The sequence below is a fragment of the Onychostruthus taczanowskii genome, unplaced genomic scaffold, assembly GCF_017590055.1.
Source record: "Onychostruthus taczanowskii isolate IOZ18803 unplaced genomic scaffold, ASM1759005v1 scaffold166, whole genome shotgun sequence".
Taxonomy (NCBI): domain Eukaryota; kingdom Metazoa; phylum Chordata; class Aves; order Passeriformes; family Passeridae; genus Onychostruthus; species Onychostruthus taczanowskii.
This window is the reverse complement of record NW_024498862.1, coordinates 250,327-264,350: the sequence shown is the minus strand read 5'-3', so window position 1 is coordinate 264,350 and position 14,024 is coordinate 250,327. Positions and strand designations below refer to the sequence as shown.

General features: G+C 41.2%; 1 protein-coding gene across 3 annotated transcripts in view; it reads left to right on the top strand.

Annotated features, from left to right (window-relative positions):
- Positions 1-14,024, top strand: part of FAM120A (family with sequence similarity 120A) — a 48,461-nt gene that overhangs the window by 11,309 nt on the left and 23,128 nt on the right. For 2 of the 3 annotated variants that reach the window (XM_041399615.1, XM_041399613.1), the window contains exons 3-8: positions 37-119; positions 7,691-7,819; positions 8,293-8,389; positions 9,445-9,545; positions 9,832-10,115; positions 10,807-10,894. In XM_041399615.1, coding sequence (XP_041255549.1) covers positions 37-119; positions 7,691-7,819; positions 8,293-8,389; positions 9,445-9,545; positions 9,832-10,115; positions 10,807-10,894 — 782 coding nt within the window. The remainder of the gene's footprint in view (positions 1-36; positions 120-7,690; positions 7,820-8,292; positions 8,390-9,444; positions 9,546-9,831; positions 10,116-10,806; positions 10,895-14,024) is intronic. The other variant, XM_041399614.1, reaches the window with a different exon arrangement.

The window sequence follows — 14,024 nt, the reverse complement described above, 5'->3', positions numbered from 1 at the left end:
ACAGTGCACTTAAATGAGTTCTGCATTATGTTCCAGGTAATCATATTCTACCTGATGAAGATTTGGCTTCCTTTCATTGGAGTTTACTTGGTCCAGAACATCCACTAGCTTCACTTAAGGTACAAATTTAATATAACTAAGAAATTAAGCTAAAATCAATGCTACTGGTTAACAAGAGCAGTGTGATAGCTTAATTGAGAGCAGCTCTGCAAGGCCCTTGTGCTCGGTCACCCTCGAGTGTCCCAGTGCTTGGTTGCAGAGGATACCTGGGGTCATTGGCCTTACAAGGCTAAACTTAGCCTGCGTGATCCCCCTCAGTGCCCTTCAGCTGCACAAGTCAGAGCTCCAGTGTGGTTTGGCTTGCAGAATGCAGCTTCTTGCTTTCCTTTTTCTTGAAGAGGAGCGTTTTTTGTTTAGTCATGTTCTTCAGCTATGAAAAATAATGAGCTGTATATCTTCCATCTTGTTTTATTTTCTGTTGCTCTTGAGTTTTTGTGTAATAATCTGGTTTTGGCATTTAAAGTGTAAATATGCTGGAAAACAGATTGCATGAGAAAGCTAAAGTGGCCTTTGGTAGGTTTGGGGGGGAGGGTTGAGACAAGTAATTGCCTGATGCTCTTAGTGCACAGTATGTGTGTTCTGCTGCTTCATCACACTTGCCTCGTGCATCTGCCAAGTAGAGGGCTATAAAAGGGAAACTGGGCACATCAGAGAATGGGATCATAGTGACCTTTCTCTCTGCCACAAGGGATACATCTACTTGCCTTTCTCCTAAGGTGTACTACGTAGCAAATAATCTGCTTTTTGTAAATTCTGTCAGGCTGCTTAGTTATCTCTACAGCAAAAATAGGCGGTTTTTTTCCCCTTCTGTTCTGAAAGTTTATTAAGCCTTGAAAACTTGTTTTGCCAAAGGTAGAATTTAAAACAAGATTGCAGATTTTCAGCAGAATTTTCAAGGCTTGCACATGCATTGCTTAGTGAACAGCTATGACATTTGATGTTACACTCATCCTCTATTTTGCTGCTGCTCTGGTGTTTAGAAAGGTAAGTATCAGCACATTCCAGTGGCAAAACAAAACCTACATGCGTGTTTGCTACTTCCTCTTAAAATTTGGGGTGAAAACATGAATGAGTGTGCCTGTATTTTCATTTTTTATTAAAGAGGTTAAAATGTAGCAGTTCTTGCTGAGTGGTTGATAAACTTTCTGGTGGTTCTTTCCTGTGGTCTAGCCTGAGTAGACGGGTTTGTCAGTCAGGTCAGAATATGACTTCAGACACCTAGACCTTCTGGAAAACCCTCTAAATTTATACTGAATTACTTGAGTGAAAATTAGGTATTTGTCGTCTTTGCATCTAGATGTACCTGTTCAGTGGAAAGGCCAACTGGACTTTGTAGCTGGCATCCCAAGGAAGTGAAACATGAGCATCCTCTGAGCATCCTGGCCTGCCATAGGCAGTCGTCCCTGCTGGATTTTGTCTGTTGGCCAATGTGATCAGATATAAAAGCAGTTCCCATTTGGCTTTTAAGGGTTCCATGGAAACTGCTGCGCTGTTAGCAATGCAAAGCCCCAGATGAGTGCCCTGACTGAGGAAAGACTATTACAACAGGATTTGTTGAATCTCATGGCAGCTTGCTGGCCATTTGTTCAGTGCACAGCCCCAAACTGAGTACAGCACCTCTGTCTCCTGCCTGGCAGGGCTGTCAGGTGGAAGAACACACCTGCAGCAAACCAGTCTTCTTTAGACTATGATAATGGAACAACTGCCTGTTTGTTTCAGGTTTAATTTTACAGTGCTTGTGGTTTGAAATGGTGACTTGTTTCAGGAGCTCATTAATTGAGTTTAATTTCCTTGACATGCCAGTATATCAGTGATGTCACCACAGCTCTCTGTAGGGATATCTTTAGTGTAGCTGTGCACAAAGCAATATTACTTGTAAATTTTATGAATGCTTTAAAAACCCTACAAAACACTTCTATTAACCACAAGGCTGATAGCAAGGAGTAGTTTCAGAACAGTCCCAAAAAGCGCAAGCCTTCGTGAAACCTAGAAATGGAGGGAAGTTGTTGTGTTTCCCCGGGATGTCCTTCCTGGGCTGTGCTTACAAACTTTGCTTTGTTGTGTCTATTTAGAGTCACAACTGAGTGTTCTTCATGCTCAGGAACCAAGGGCTTTAATCCCTCACCTCCTTCAGCTCAGGATTTAGAAAGCTTTTTCACTGTGTAAAGATGTTAATATTTTGTCTTTAGAACAGTATGGTCTTGAGCATCAAAGCTGACGGATTCTATTCCAGTGGCCGGATTTGTTTGCTTTTCAGGGAGAACTGTGACAGTTAATAAAGTACAATTTATTTCCTGCATTCTCTTTCAATCTTTTATTATGCTGTAGTAAAATAGATAAGTTTCCTGCAAGAGAAGCTTTGCCAGTTCACCAGTGGAAAAGGCTAACCTAAAAAAGAAACTACCAGCTTTGCTGGTGGAAATTGCTTTGTCTCCCCTGGAGTCACCATGGGGAGGGAAAAAAAACCAAAGGAACCCCTTCCTCTGTTTTTATTGGACGGGTGTTCATCCAGGAACAGCTGAGTAGAAATGGGAAGGAGGCAGGGCCATCACTGGCAGGGAAATGAAAGCCTGACTGAAGAATCCGTACCTTAACATCTGGAAGGAAATGAACCCGAGAGTCAGGACAGGGTCTCTGTGTGCTGGATGAAAAGCCTTTCAGCAAACACCAACAATTACCATCAGCTCAGCAGAACTGGGAAGATTCCATGACCAAATTTAAATGAACAGAGATGAATTGCTGTTGCTGCAACAGGGAGAAGGAATCAAAAGCTGGCTCTGTGACCTGGTCTGAGTCAGGATCTCATCTGTCCAAATGTCCCTGTAAAAAAAGCTCATAAAAGTGCAGACCTGCACTTGAGTCCTGTCACCCACCTGAGAGCACACTAAAATGACCACCCAAATCAGGGGTTTGAAGCAAGAAGAGTTGATAGATTTCCTGAGGAATCATCTGATTGGTAGACCTTGTTTGTAAATCAGCATTATCCTGCTTTTTATTGGTGTACTTTGGGATTTATCTTTAAGACAATGACAATTTGGTTCTCGTTCTGGAAAAACTGGTGACAGTATGGAGCTTCAAGATCAATGTGTAATACTGCCAGAATGAGTTTGGGAGGGCAGTTTTTTACCTCTGGAAGGCACTGGTGCCTATTTGGGAGCACAGACCACTGAAGAAGTGCTGACTCTTTATTCACAATGTAACCTTAGAAACAAAGCTTAATGCAATCTCCCTTTATAAATAAGAAGAGTATGCAGGGAAACTCCATTTCCTTAGTTGTTTCATCTCAGTGGAGAGGCAAAGATGATTCTAGAAAGCAATTCAGATTATGCAGGTTAGGCTTCTTTTCTGGATCTCTCTCTAGGAAATTTCTGTCTTACTGTTTGTTGACTTCAGAGGGTATTTGCCAGAGGGAGACTAATATGTGAAGTAGGTGCTTAGGTAATTTGCTGCTGCTCGGATGACAAAGGTCACACTATTAAGGTATACTTCAAGTAAGTGCCTTGTTGTTCATGGGGTTTTTTGATGCTAAGAGTCATCATAATGCAGGTCAGAAAGGATCTCAGGAAGTCATCTAATGCAGCCTCCTGTGAAAAGTGTGGTGAGCTTGAGGTCAGAGCAGATTGCTCAGGGCACTGCCTAGACTAGTGTTGAAAATCTGTGAGATTGGAGGCTGCACAGCCTGTCTGAGCAGCCTGCCCTGTGGTTTCACAGCCCCGACGGTGAAGATACTTTGCCTTGTGTGCTGTCTGAGCCCTTCTTGTTTCAGGGTATGTCTGATGTCTTGCACAACGTACTGCTGTGAAGAGCTCGGCTCTCTGTGCTCGGTTACCTTTCTGTGGGTAGTGGAAGGCTGTATTTACAAAGCCTTTTCTTTTGCCACGCTGGATAAGCCCCATTCCCTCAGCCCTTTCCAGAGCAATCGCTCCTCTCTGACAGTGTGGATGGCCTGCAACCAGCTCAACTGTTCTGACACATGGCTGGAGCCCCAGTGAGAGTGCAGTGCTCTGGAGTGGATCTGCTGTGCACTGAGGAGTGGGATCCCTGGCTCTGCCAGCTGTGCTCCTGCTGCACAGCTCCCCTGCAGTCTGCTGTGCCTTGTGGCCACCTGCAGCCTGTGGAGTAGGCAGGGATTATTCCTGCCCAGGTGCAAGGCTTCACTTCTATAGCTATAGAATTTCTGAAGGCTCCTGTTGGCTCACCCCTAGGGCTTGTCAGGGAGCTCTGGATGGCAGCCCAACTCTCAGGTTTGGAGTGTGCTGGGCTGCCCACAGGTCTCTTGAAGTCTGTCTGTGTCACATCTTTTGCTTGTGCTTCTGCTCTCTCCTTTGCTTTCTGACAAAATCTGTGTTCCTCTTCATACATTCAGCCTTTTCCCTCAGCAGCAGGAAAAAGATGTTCCCTGTGTGTTGCCTCACAGCAACCAAATGTTTGAGGTCTCTTTTTTAATGTTTTGAAAATGAAACTGAACCAATTATTTGTTTCCAGCAGGCACAGCAGTAAGTGTGGTCTTGATTAGTCTCTGCAGGCTTTGCTTCCTGAAGACAGTGGGCAGCTGGGGTGTTCCCAGAGCTGGGGAGTTTTTCCCAAGTGTAGCTTAGGTACCTTCTACACTATCCTAATCATCCCATGGAGTTGTGCTTATGTGAATCCAAAAAAGCATTTTTGCACACACAGGACATTTTTATCTTGCTGCTTCTATGTTTGTACTGTTACTCATTTGACAAATACCCCTATAGAATTCATTGCCTTTCCCCCTCAGTCTTTTCAGAGTGCACAAATAAGTGACTTGTGATTTTTGTCAGTGCCTCTGTCACAAACTGAAGGAATCCTTTTACAACTAGCAAAGAAACTGGACCCCTCTCAGGTGTAAGCTCTCCAACCTGATTGCCTGCAAGTATGGGACCCACCACCATGTTTGCCTTCCAAAACTGATTTTCTGTGTTGTTGCTTGTCTGAAATGTTTTTCTAGAGGATGAGGGGAAAAAAGTAACTTCCAATAAGCAATTGGTAAAACATGCTGCTGCTTTTGCTATGAAATGCTTTGTGTGACGCTAAAAGTAGGTTTGTACCACCAACACATGCTCTGTAACTTCTGCTGTGTGTCTGAATTTTTCCTAACCCTAACATGCAGTAAGACTTAGCTTGTATTTTAATGCACACAGGATTAGAAACATTCTTTATGATTCAGTACAAGATCTAGAATTTTGGATTTCTGGAAAGTTCTGAAATTAATAGAAAGATATTTTGTTATTTAATATCAGGAAAGAACTTTTCATTTCACACTTTTAATTTCAGAATTTTGTGTAGCATAGGTCATGATACTCTTAGTTTTGAGGCTGTTCTCACATCTGTACTGGATGTCTTTGAAATAGAAGAAAGTCCAACTACGTGAGATGTCTCTAGGTCTGTAAAACATACTTCCAGAAGGTCTCACTTCAGGATTTAAGAGTATTCTCTAGTGAGATCTTGAGGCTGTTTACAGGCAGCTCAGTGGGAGCAATACGCCAAGTGAGCCCTTGACAGGCCTCACTTGGGCTTCAAACTTCAGGGCCTTAGCTGGCTGTTAGTGCCAAAGTGATGCGATGTCTTCTTGTGATGCCAGCTTTATATGGTTTATTCAATATTGCCATCATGGAGAACACAAATTAATGGGAGATTGCTTACTTCTGTCATCCACTGTATTTCCAAGTAGAGATTGCAGGAACACTCAGGGAGCAGTGCAGGGTTTCTGCAAGGGTTCTGCAGAGAGCACATCCAGCATGACACAGCCATGGAATGATTCAGCTGTTTTAGAGGTGGGTAATTGTTAAACATAGGAGAAAAATGGGAGGTGTTCAGCAACTGACTTGGATTACCAGGGAGAAGAAAATCTATTCCTCCTTCTGGCAAAATGTGCGCAAAATTTCATCACCAATATTTCTGACTCTAAGCTTACATGTGAGTGTGATCTATATTTAGTATTGTTGTCTATATTTACTAGTATAAACTTAGATTTTAGTATCTGAGATAGGAATAATTACGCTGCCGCTGACTATGCTAAACAAAACTGTTCTTAACTGTTCACTTTTCACAAGGGCATGGACTGACAGAACATAGGGGAATGGTCTTAACCTGAAGGGGAGGGCAGGTTTAGGTTTGTTATGAGAAAAAAATTCTTCCTTGAGGGGGTGGGGAGGCCCTGGCACAGGGTGCCCAGAGCAGCTGTGGCTGCCCCTGGATCCCTGGCAGGGTCCAAGGCCAGGCTGGATGGGGCTTGGAGCAGCCTGGGGTAGTGGAAGGTGTCCCTGCCATGGCAGGGGTGGAACTGGTTGGACTTTAGGTCCCTTAACCATTCTGCTTCTTTGTTTAATTTAGGCTTATAAAATATCATTTCTGATAGAGAATGACCAGGTATAGAATGAATATCCCGACATTTGTAATAAGTAGACATTAGGAGAAGGAAATTAATGAAAATGGATATCTGGCAAGAATTGGTCTAAATGGTCTAAATATGAAGAGGGCTGTGTAAGAAATCACATCATAAGTAGATCAGATGAGGACAGGGAAGAAAATAATCACATATGATACACCAAATATAAAATGAAAAGGAGTTGTGGTATGGGTTTTAAATTTGCAAAGACAAAACTAACAAAGTATTTGTCAGAAATTTGCATAAATGTTTCTGATAAGTCTGAATTGCACTATTTTCTAGTAAAGTGTGATCTCTCTGTGTAGAATGTAGTAAGGACTCATAAAGATTTTTCAATTTTTTAATCTTAAAAATAGAACTGTTAACTGATAATAGTCACCTCTCAGGTTCTGAATCACTGAATTTTGCAAACAGACAGATTAAAAAATGTTAAAAGGAAAAACCTAGCTGCCCCTATAGGCCCGAGAAGAGTGCTTCAGAATTGTGCAGAGCTTCCAGCCAGAATCTTTAGAAATTGCTCAGGCTTCCTCTAGAATGTAGGACATGTGTTTGGAGACCTCATTCCTGGCTCTGTGAGCACTTGGGGTGGGAGCAGAAGCTGATGATAGCTAAGGAGTTCTTCAGATCCAGCTGTCAGCACTGCTCCCTGCCTGGAATTCTGCAGAGGTCCAGGATGGTTCCTTGGCCTGAATCTTCTGTTCCCCACATAGGATTTCACAGGGCACAGAGAAGCAGCCATTCCCATAATCGTAGGCCAAGTCATAATTTATTTTCAGGAGTAACCAATTGAATGCTGAGGTGGAAGTCCTGGGTTTCCAATGGGTCTTTTTCATCAATTCTGCTGTCAGTTTACACTCGGAAAATAAACTGTGTCAAAATATTTCCTGGCATATATATGTGAATGTATGGTGAAGATTACAGTGTATGATGAATTGGATGAAGCATTTGGTACTGGAGGAAATGTGCAACTAGAAAGCAGTAAAAAAATCAGCATTGTTGACATTTGTTGTTGGAGCTGATACTTAACCAGCACGTTTGCACAGAGGTGAGTTGTAATTGTGTGAGTCCCTGTTTAAGGTGAAGTCTTAAAAACAAAGTGGAAGGCCCAGAAGTGGTTCCATGTGTACATGTGGGCGCAGAGAATTTGTTGCAGGTGCTGTCAGTAGAGGGGAGTTCAGCTGTGTGCCCCATTCCCTGCTCACCTGCCATGTTTGCTCACAGGTACGTGCTCACCAGTTAGTGTTACCGCCGTGTGACGTAGTGATCAAAGCCGTAGCCGACTACGTCCGCAACATTCAGGACACCACTGATTTGGATGCCATAGCAAAAGATGTTTTTCAGCATTCGCAGGTGAAGTATAAAGCCAAATATTGTCTTGTTTTCTTTTTTTTAATCAATTTTGCTGTACATTTGTGTTGAAGAATTGCACTTGATAAAATAGTGATTTGATCAGTTGATAATAAGACTCTGTTGATATTTGCAGTGGCTCAGCTGTTCTAATTTCATGTTCTCTGCTTTCTGAGGGTGAAAATACTGTGTTTACCCTTAGTGCTTTAAATTCTTGATAACCAGAGGGGTTTTTAACCTAGCTGTATGCACTGCCTTTGAGAATCAGCTGTATGTGAAGGCTGAATGTTTAAACTTTACCCTTACCTGGGCTGATGTAACATTTCTTGTACTGAAGCAGTGCTGCAGCCCTGGAGGGTCCATAGGCATTAATCCTGAGATATGGTGTACATTAACTACTGTACAGCCCTGTGCTGACCTGCAGGTGACAAAGCTGGATGTGCTTCTGACAGGTTTTTTTGTTGTTGTTGTTTTAGTCTAGAACAGATGACAAAGTTACTCGGTTTAAGAGAGCGGTTGCTTATTACTCGGCAACTAATAAACCTATGCCATTTCATCCACCACATTACCTAGGTAAGTAATGACAGCAACCAGGCCTTTTGTTTTAACTGAAACCTGGGGTGACCCTAAATCAGAAATGGTATTGGTGGTAGCATCTTACAGAAATGTTTATATCTTCTGGCAGTTCCCATTGACCTGTGAAGATGAGGTTTCAGAAGGTTTTCATAAGATATGTTGTGTTCTTGTCCCAGAAGAGAACAACCTGGATTACTTTTCTTCTTGGCTATTGCAGCATCCATTCTGGCATTGGGACTCTTGAGAGAATGGTGCTGTGAACAGCTGAAGTCTGGTGTCCACTCCCATTCATAAGTTGCTATTTCTAGTCATTAAAACATATTTACTATTTCTCACTGGCCTTGCTGGCATGTTTTAGAAATTCCTTTATAGTCTTTGATTTTTTTGGTGTAATAACAAACCTGCTCAAATTGCAGCCGCACATTGTTGTGGTGTTGCAGATTATTCTCAAGCCTTAAAAATTAAAATGTGTGATCACAGGATTTCCTGCTCATGCCCCAGTCTTAAGACTAAAATGTCATTTTAGCTGAAATTTTCTAAAGATCTTCAGATACCGTACTAGTACAGTGACACAGATTTTTCCTGCTCCTTCTGGAGGGTGTCTTTATTTACTTCCAAAGACCTGCGTCAAAGGGTTAAGAAGCTACTCTAGGTCAAATATCAAATGACAGAATGCCAGCATTCTGCTTGGTGTTGGCAGTGTGTCCATTATGACACATCTTGGGGTTTTTTTCTTGTAAGCTACCTTTGATTCCCAGACAGAATAGGAATGTCCAGCAATGAGAGATAAAAAGACCTGGAAGAAGGTGAGACACATTAAATACACTTCACAAGCTACAAGTATTTCTATTGAAAGATAAAAATGAATAAAACAGACTTAAAGGCATAGAAGAAAATAGTAATGCTAACAGAACAAGAATAAATAAACCATAGAAGCAAAAGGACAAACAGGGTAACATTTGTGTCGAATACTGAGTGTTTTCATGAATGATTGGTTTGGGGTTTTTTTCTTTTTTTTTCCTTCTCTTTTCCCCTCCTCCCCTGCAATACAGCAGCCAGACCAAATCAGTTTGGTATGCCTGGGATAGTGCCACCATATGTTCCTTCTCAGATGCTTAACATTCCACAGACCTCACTACAAGCAAAACCTGCGGTAAGTACAGCTTCTGCCCTGCTTCTTGGGGGGAGGTCTGCTGTGCTCAGCAAACCGGAATCCAGGTGGGAAAGGTGTAGCCAGCTTTTTCAGTGTGGGGAGTCACTGACTGAATTTTAAATCTGAAACTAAAGTGATGTTACAGCCTCTAGTGGAACAGTTTTTGTGGATGCTCAAGATGGCCGAGTTTGTACATTTGGAAAAGGCCACTTGATTAAAGAATGTATTTTTTTAAAAAAAGCAATGCCTTAGTTGCCTTCACTCAAGAGATATCCCTTTATTTTAGGCCCAGCAGATGTCCAGTCAGGGTGGGGCCCAAGGCCAGGGTCCATACCCATACAGCCTCTCTGAGCCAGCCATCACCTTGGAAACAGGTGGAAAAAGTCTGTCTGAGCAGAACAACTACAGTAACATTCCTCACGAAGGAAAACACACACCATTGTATGAGCGGTCTTCTCCGATAAATCCAGCCCAGAGTGGGAGCCCCAATCATGTGGATTCAACCTATTTTCCTGCCTCTTCTACATCTTCGTCCTCTGACAATGATGAAGGCAATGGGGGTGCAGTGAAGTAAGTTCTCATGAGGATATTCTTGTACTCAACTTCTGTTGAAATGAATTTACTTTCAAAACAGTTTACCTGTATCCTGAAAGTAAGAATCATAGAATCAATCATAGAGTGCCCTGAGTTGAAAGGGACCCACAAGCATCATTGAAGTCCAACTCTTGGCAGAGTTGGACTTCGCAGAAATCTGCAAATTAGTGATATGATAGACCTTAAAAAGATAGTTTTGGGTCACTATGACTGCAGTCATGTGCAGTGTTCAATCTCATCGCCTTGTTCCAGCAGGAATCCAAAACCAAAAAGTTTATATCCAAAAAGTGTTGGGTGTTTTTCCTCTTCTGCCCTTACGTTTTCTTGAGAGGGTGAGATTTTGGTAAATGTCGTAAACCTTTCAGTCCTTTACTTTGTATAAAAAATATTCCTGCTTCACAATAGAATTCATTAAAATTTCAGAAGCTATAACCTACAGAACTTCACTGAACCTGTACTGTTTACACATCCTAAATTTGAGCATAATGTAATGTAAATATCAGAAATTTTTTCAAGACTCCTCAAAATAGACATTTTTAATAGAAAGCATCCCTTAAAATCACAATATTTTGCTCAAAATTCCAGTCACAGACACCAAGGATTTATTTATTTCACTGTCTTTCAAACTGCATTTTAGTATGATGTTTTTCTTTCTGTTGTCCTTCAGCCATGTCAGTGGGAACAAAATAGGCTGGGAAAAGCCAGGAACCCAGTCAGAAGGTCAAACGCGTGGAGAGCTGGGAGACCAAACAAAGGTATTTCCCTAAATTCACATTTTATTACTTTGTGTTAAAACTTTACAGCAAACTTGGAGGAGGATTTTCAATATTGATCTATAGTATTTAGTGCAAACCTGTACACTTTGTTAGTTATGAAACAACAACTTTGGAATACAGGAGGAAGTTTTCCAAGGACATTGTAGCATATGCATAAAAACAAACATGGAATATGATGTTTTAAAAAATACTAGATACAAACCAGGAACAAATCAATAACTTTGTTTGGCCCTTAGCCAACAATCTCACCCTCAGATGTTGCTCTCTGACCTTCCAGTAGTGCATGTTAGATTTTTAGGAAGGAGTGTGATAGTCTGAGTGTCCATGGTGGCAGAGTCCATATATTGTAACCCACAGTGGAGTAAGCACAGCTCTGACACCATCAGTGTTAGCCACAGGCCACTGCAGCTGCACTAGGGCTCAGCTGAGGAGTTAAAAGTCCTTTATAACTGCATGGTAGGAATTTCACATAATACTTGTTGAAGTAGCTCCATGTTAGTGTTGCTGTTTAACTAGGTAAAGGTGAGCTAGATAGCCCTTGATGAAGATTTATCGTTATTAAATTAGAGATTTCAAACCACGTTCAAATCAAGAACATGATGGTCTCTATTCCAAGTTTGATCCGTGTTTGGAAAGAACAGTCAGAGCTTTTGCACTTAATATCTCTGTGCCTTGATCTACACCAACTGTGAACTCTGTGAAAAAACCGTGATCTTGAGTTAGTTACACTATGAGCAAGCAGAACATTTTCCCTGTACTTTTGGCGTAGGAATTCCAGTAAACTTGGGCTTTTGTGCTTAAAATATCAAGTGGATGATTTCATCCATCAGCAGTTATTATTTCTGCAGACCGTGCCTGTAACTATGTCTGCCTGGGATTAGTCACCGTATGCAAATGCTAATTTGACCTATTGCATTCCTTTCTTCTCTGCTGGGCTGGGCCATGTCTGCAGCCCTGTGAGTCCTCCAGCCCTGAGTGTGTCCTTTCACAGACAGCCCCTACACTGAGCCAGAGCTGAAGGACCACTCACTAAACTTTGCAGGAGATGTATCACAGACTGGCTTAAACATATCCAGTTTAATGTAGTAATGCTCCTGAGCTTTACTTGCCTGTTTGTTTTTGATTATCAAATCACTTTGTCAGCCCTCAGTTGCAGGAGAAGGCAGAAGTATCTTTTGAGCACAAAAGGAAGGATTGTGAGTACATTTTGTAAATGGACTAATTTCCTGGAGAGGTAAAACATTAATGATTCAGAAAAGAGGTAGTACTTCCTTCAGAAGTTGCCCAGAGAAGCTGCCCCATCCCTGGAAGTGTCCAAGGCCAGGTTGGACAGGGCCTGGAGCAACCTGAGATAGTGGAAGGTGTTCCTGGCCGTGGCAGATGTGGAACAAGATGGTCTCAGAGGTCCTTTCCAGTCTGTGATTCTATGAAGATTTCAACTGAGTGAGCCGTGTGATTTTCTGAAGTAAAGTGCTGAAAATCCAGCATAGGTCATGCAAGTAGCAGCAGTCTTGACACTCCTTTCACTTGACTTAAATGTCAAAATTCCTTGCAGTTATCTCACTGTGTGAATTCTACGTGCCAAAGATAAGCTCCTCTCATTTGGCTGGATGCTTATTTCTAAAGAAAAGAATCCCCCTTTAACTGTGGTGTTTCCTCAGCTTAGGTGTTGGAATATTGCTGGAGCAGGTGCAGGAAGAGCCTGGGTACTGCAGTCAGGGAAAGCATTGCTGTCGTGTGAGGGTTTTTATCTTCTCCCCTCTGCGCCCCCGGTAATTGGTAGTTCTGTGAACTTCTGTTGTGGTTCAGTATTGCTGACTTCAAGTTGTTGAGGTAGTAGAAGACAAGGAAAAAGTCTTTAACCTGACATAGATGTATTTGATACTATAATACAGATTTATTAAAGCATTTGTTACTAAGCATATTGTTTTGGAAATGTTCTGGTTTACAGGTTTTAACAATTTCATCTATATATTTTCATTTTTATAACTCAAATGAAGTCTATTTTAAAATAAAACTAAAATACAGTCTTTCAGCATCCTCTTTGATTGTATGATTAAAGCATCATCTGAAAAGAAGGTTGCCCTTTGATATTTTGCTAGAGCCTGTTTTTACTACCTACATCTTTCTGTAGAAGACTTTTGGAAGTTTTGTGGGGTTTTTTACTGATTGCATTCAGGTTTCTATTTTTCATGGGTCTGAGGTGACCCACCTGACCTTGTTTGGGCCTATTTTTTATGTTACATCTTTTACGGGATTTCATGCTTTGGCCATTTCCATTTCAGCCTTGCTTTTCAAGTCTTAGGAAGCATGTGAACTTCTTTACTCATATTGTGAAAATACACATACATGATGTATCATCAAGTGATGAAATTTTGCTCTCAAAAGTTTTTACTATTGCTATAATAATTTATAGGCATGACGCTAACATGAAGTCTTAAGCTAAAACCAGCTTTCTGTTTTGAAGGCCAAGATTTTAGGAGTGAACTGTAAATTTTTTTGTTGTATCTGTGAGAAATCAACAGAGAATCCTTATAAAGGCTGGGAGGTTTACAGTATATATATTTTTATGCATCATATTTTTCCCCTAAGTTTATGAACTGCATTTCTAGAACTGGAATAGAAAACTTCAGTTTTCCAGTCAGAAAACTTCAGCATTTTTTCTTGCAGTCTTCTCAGACAAAGAGCTTTTATGTTAAAAAAAGAAAAAAAAACCTAAATGGCCAAAAAAACCAACAGCATTTACCAGGTTTTGAGTTTGGACACTATGTATTTTGCATGTTATTTAATTGAACCATGTAATTTCCCCTGTTTTGAGTAGAATTGCAAGCTGAGAAGGGCTATGTTTATGGAAGTCTAGATAAATTACAGACTATGTGACTGTCAGTTAACACATTGAGTTGGGAGTATCTTGGAAATACTGAGTTAAAAGGCCATTTACAGGTCACTAAAAGGCTATCACTCCACTTCTGCATTATGCAGTTAAAATTTTTTGAAAATAACAATTTTTGCTGCTGTTAAAAAGTTAAGCTTTATCATAATATTTATTTTCTTAGTAATTTGCTTCTACTAGCAAACAGTGGCTGAAGGTTTCCTGAAAACCTTGTAG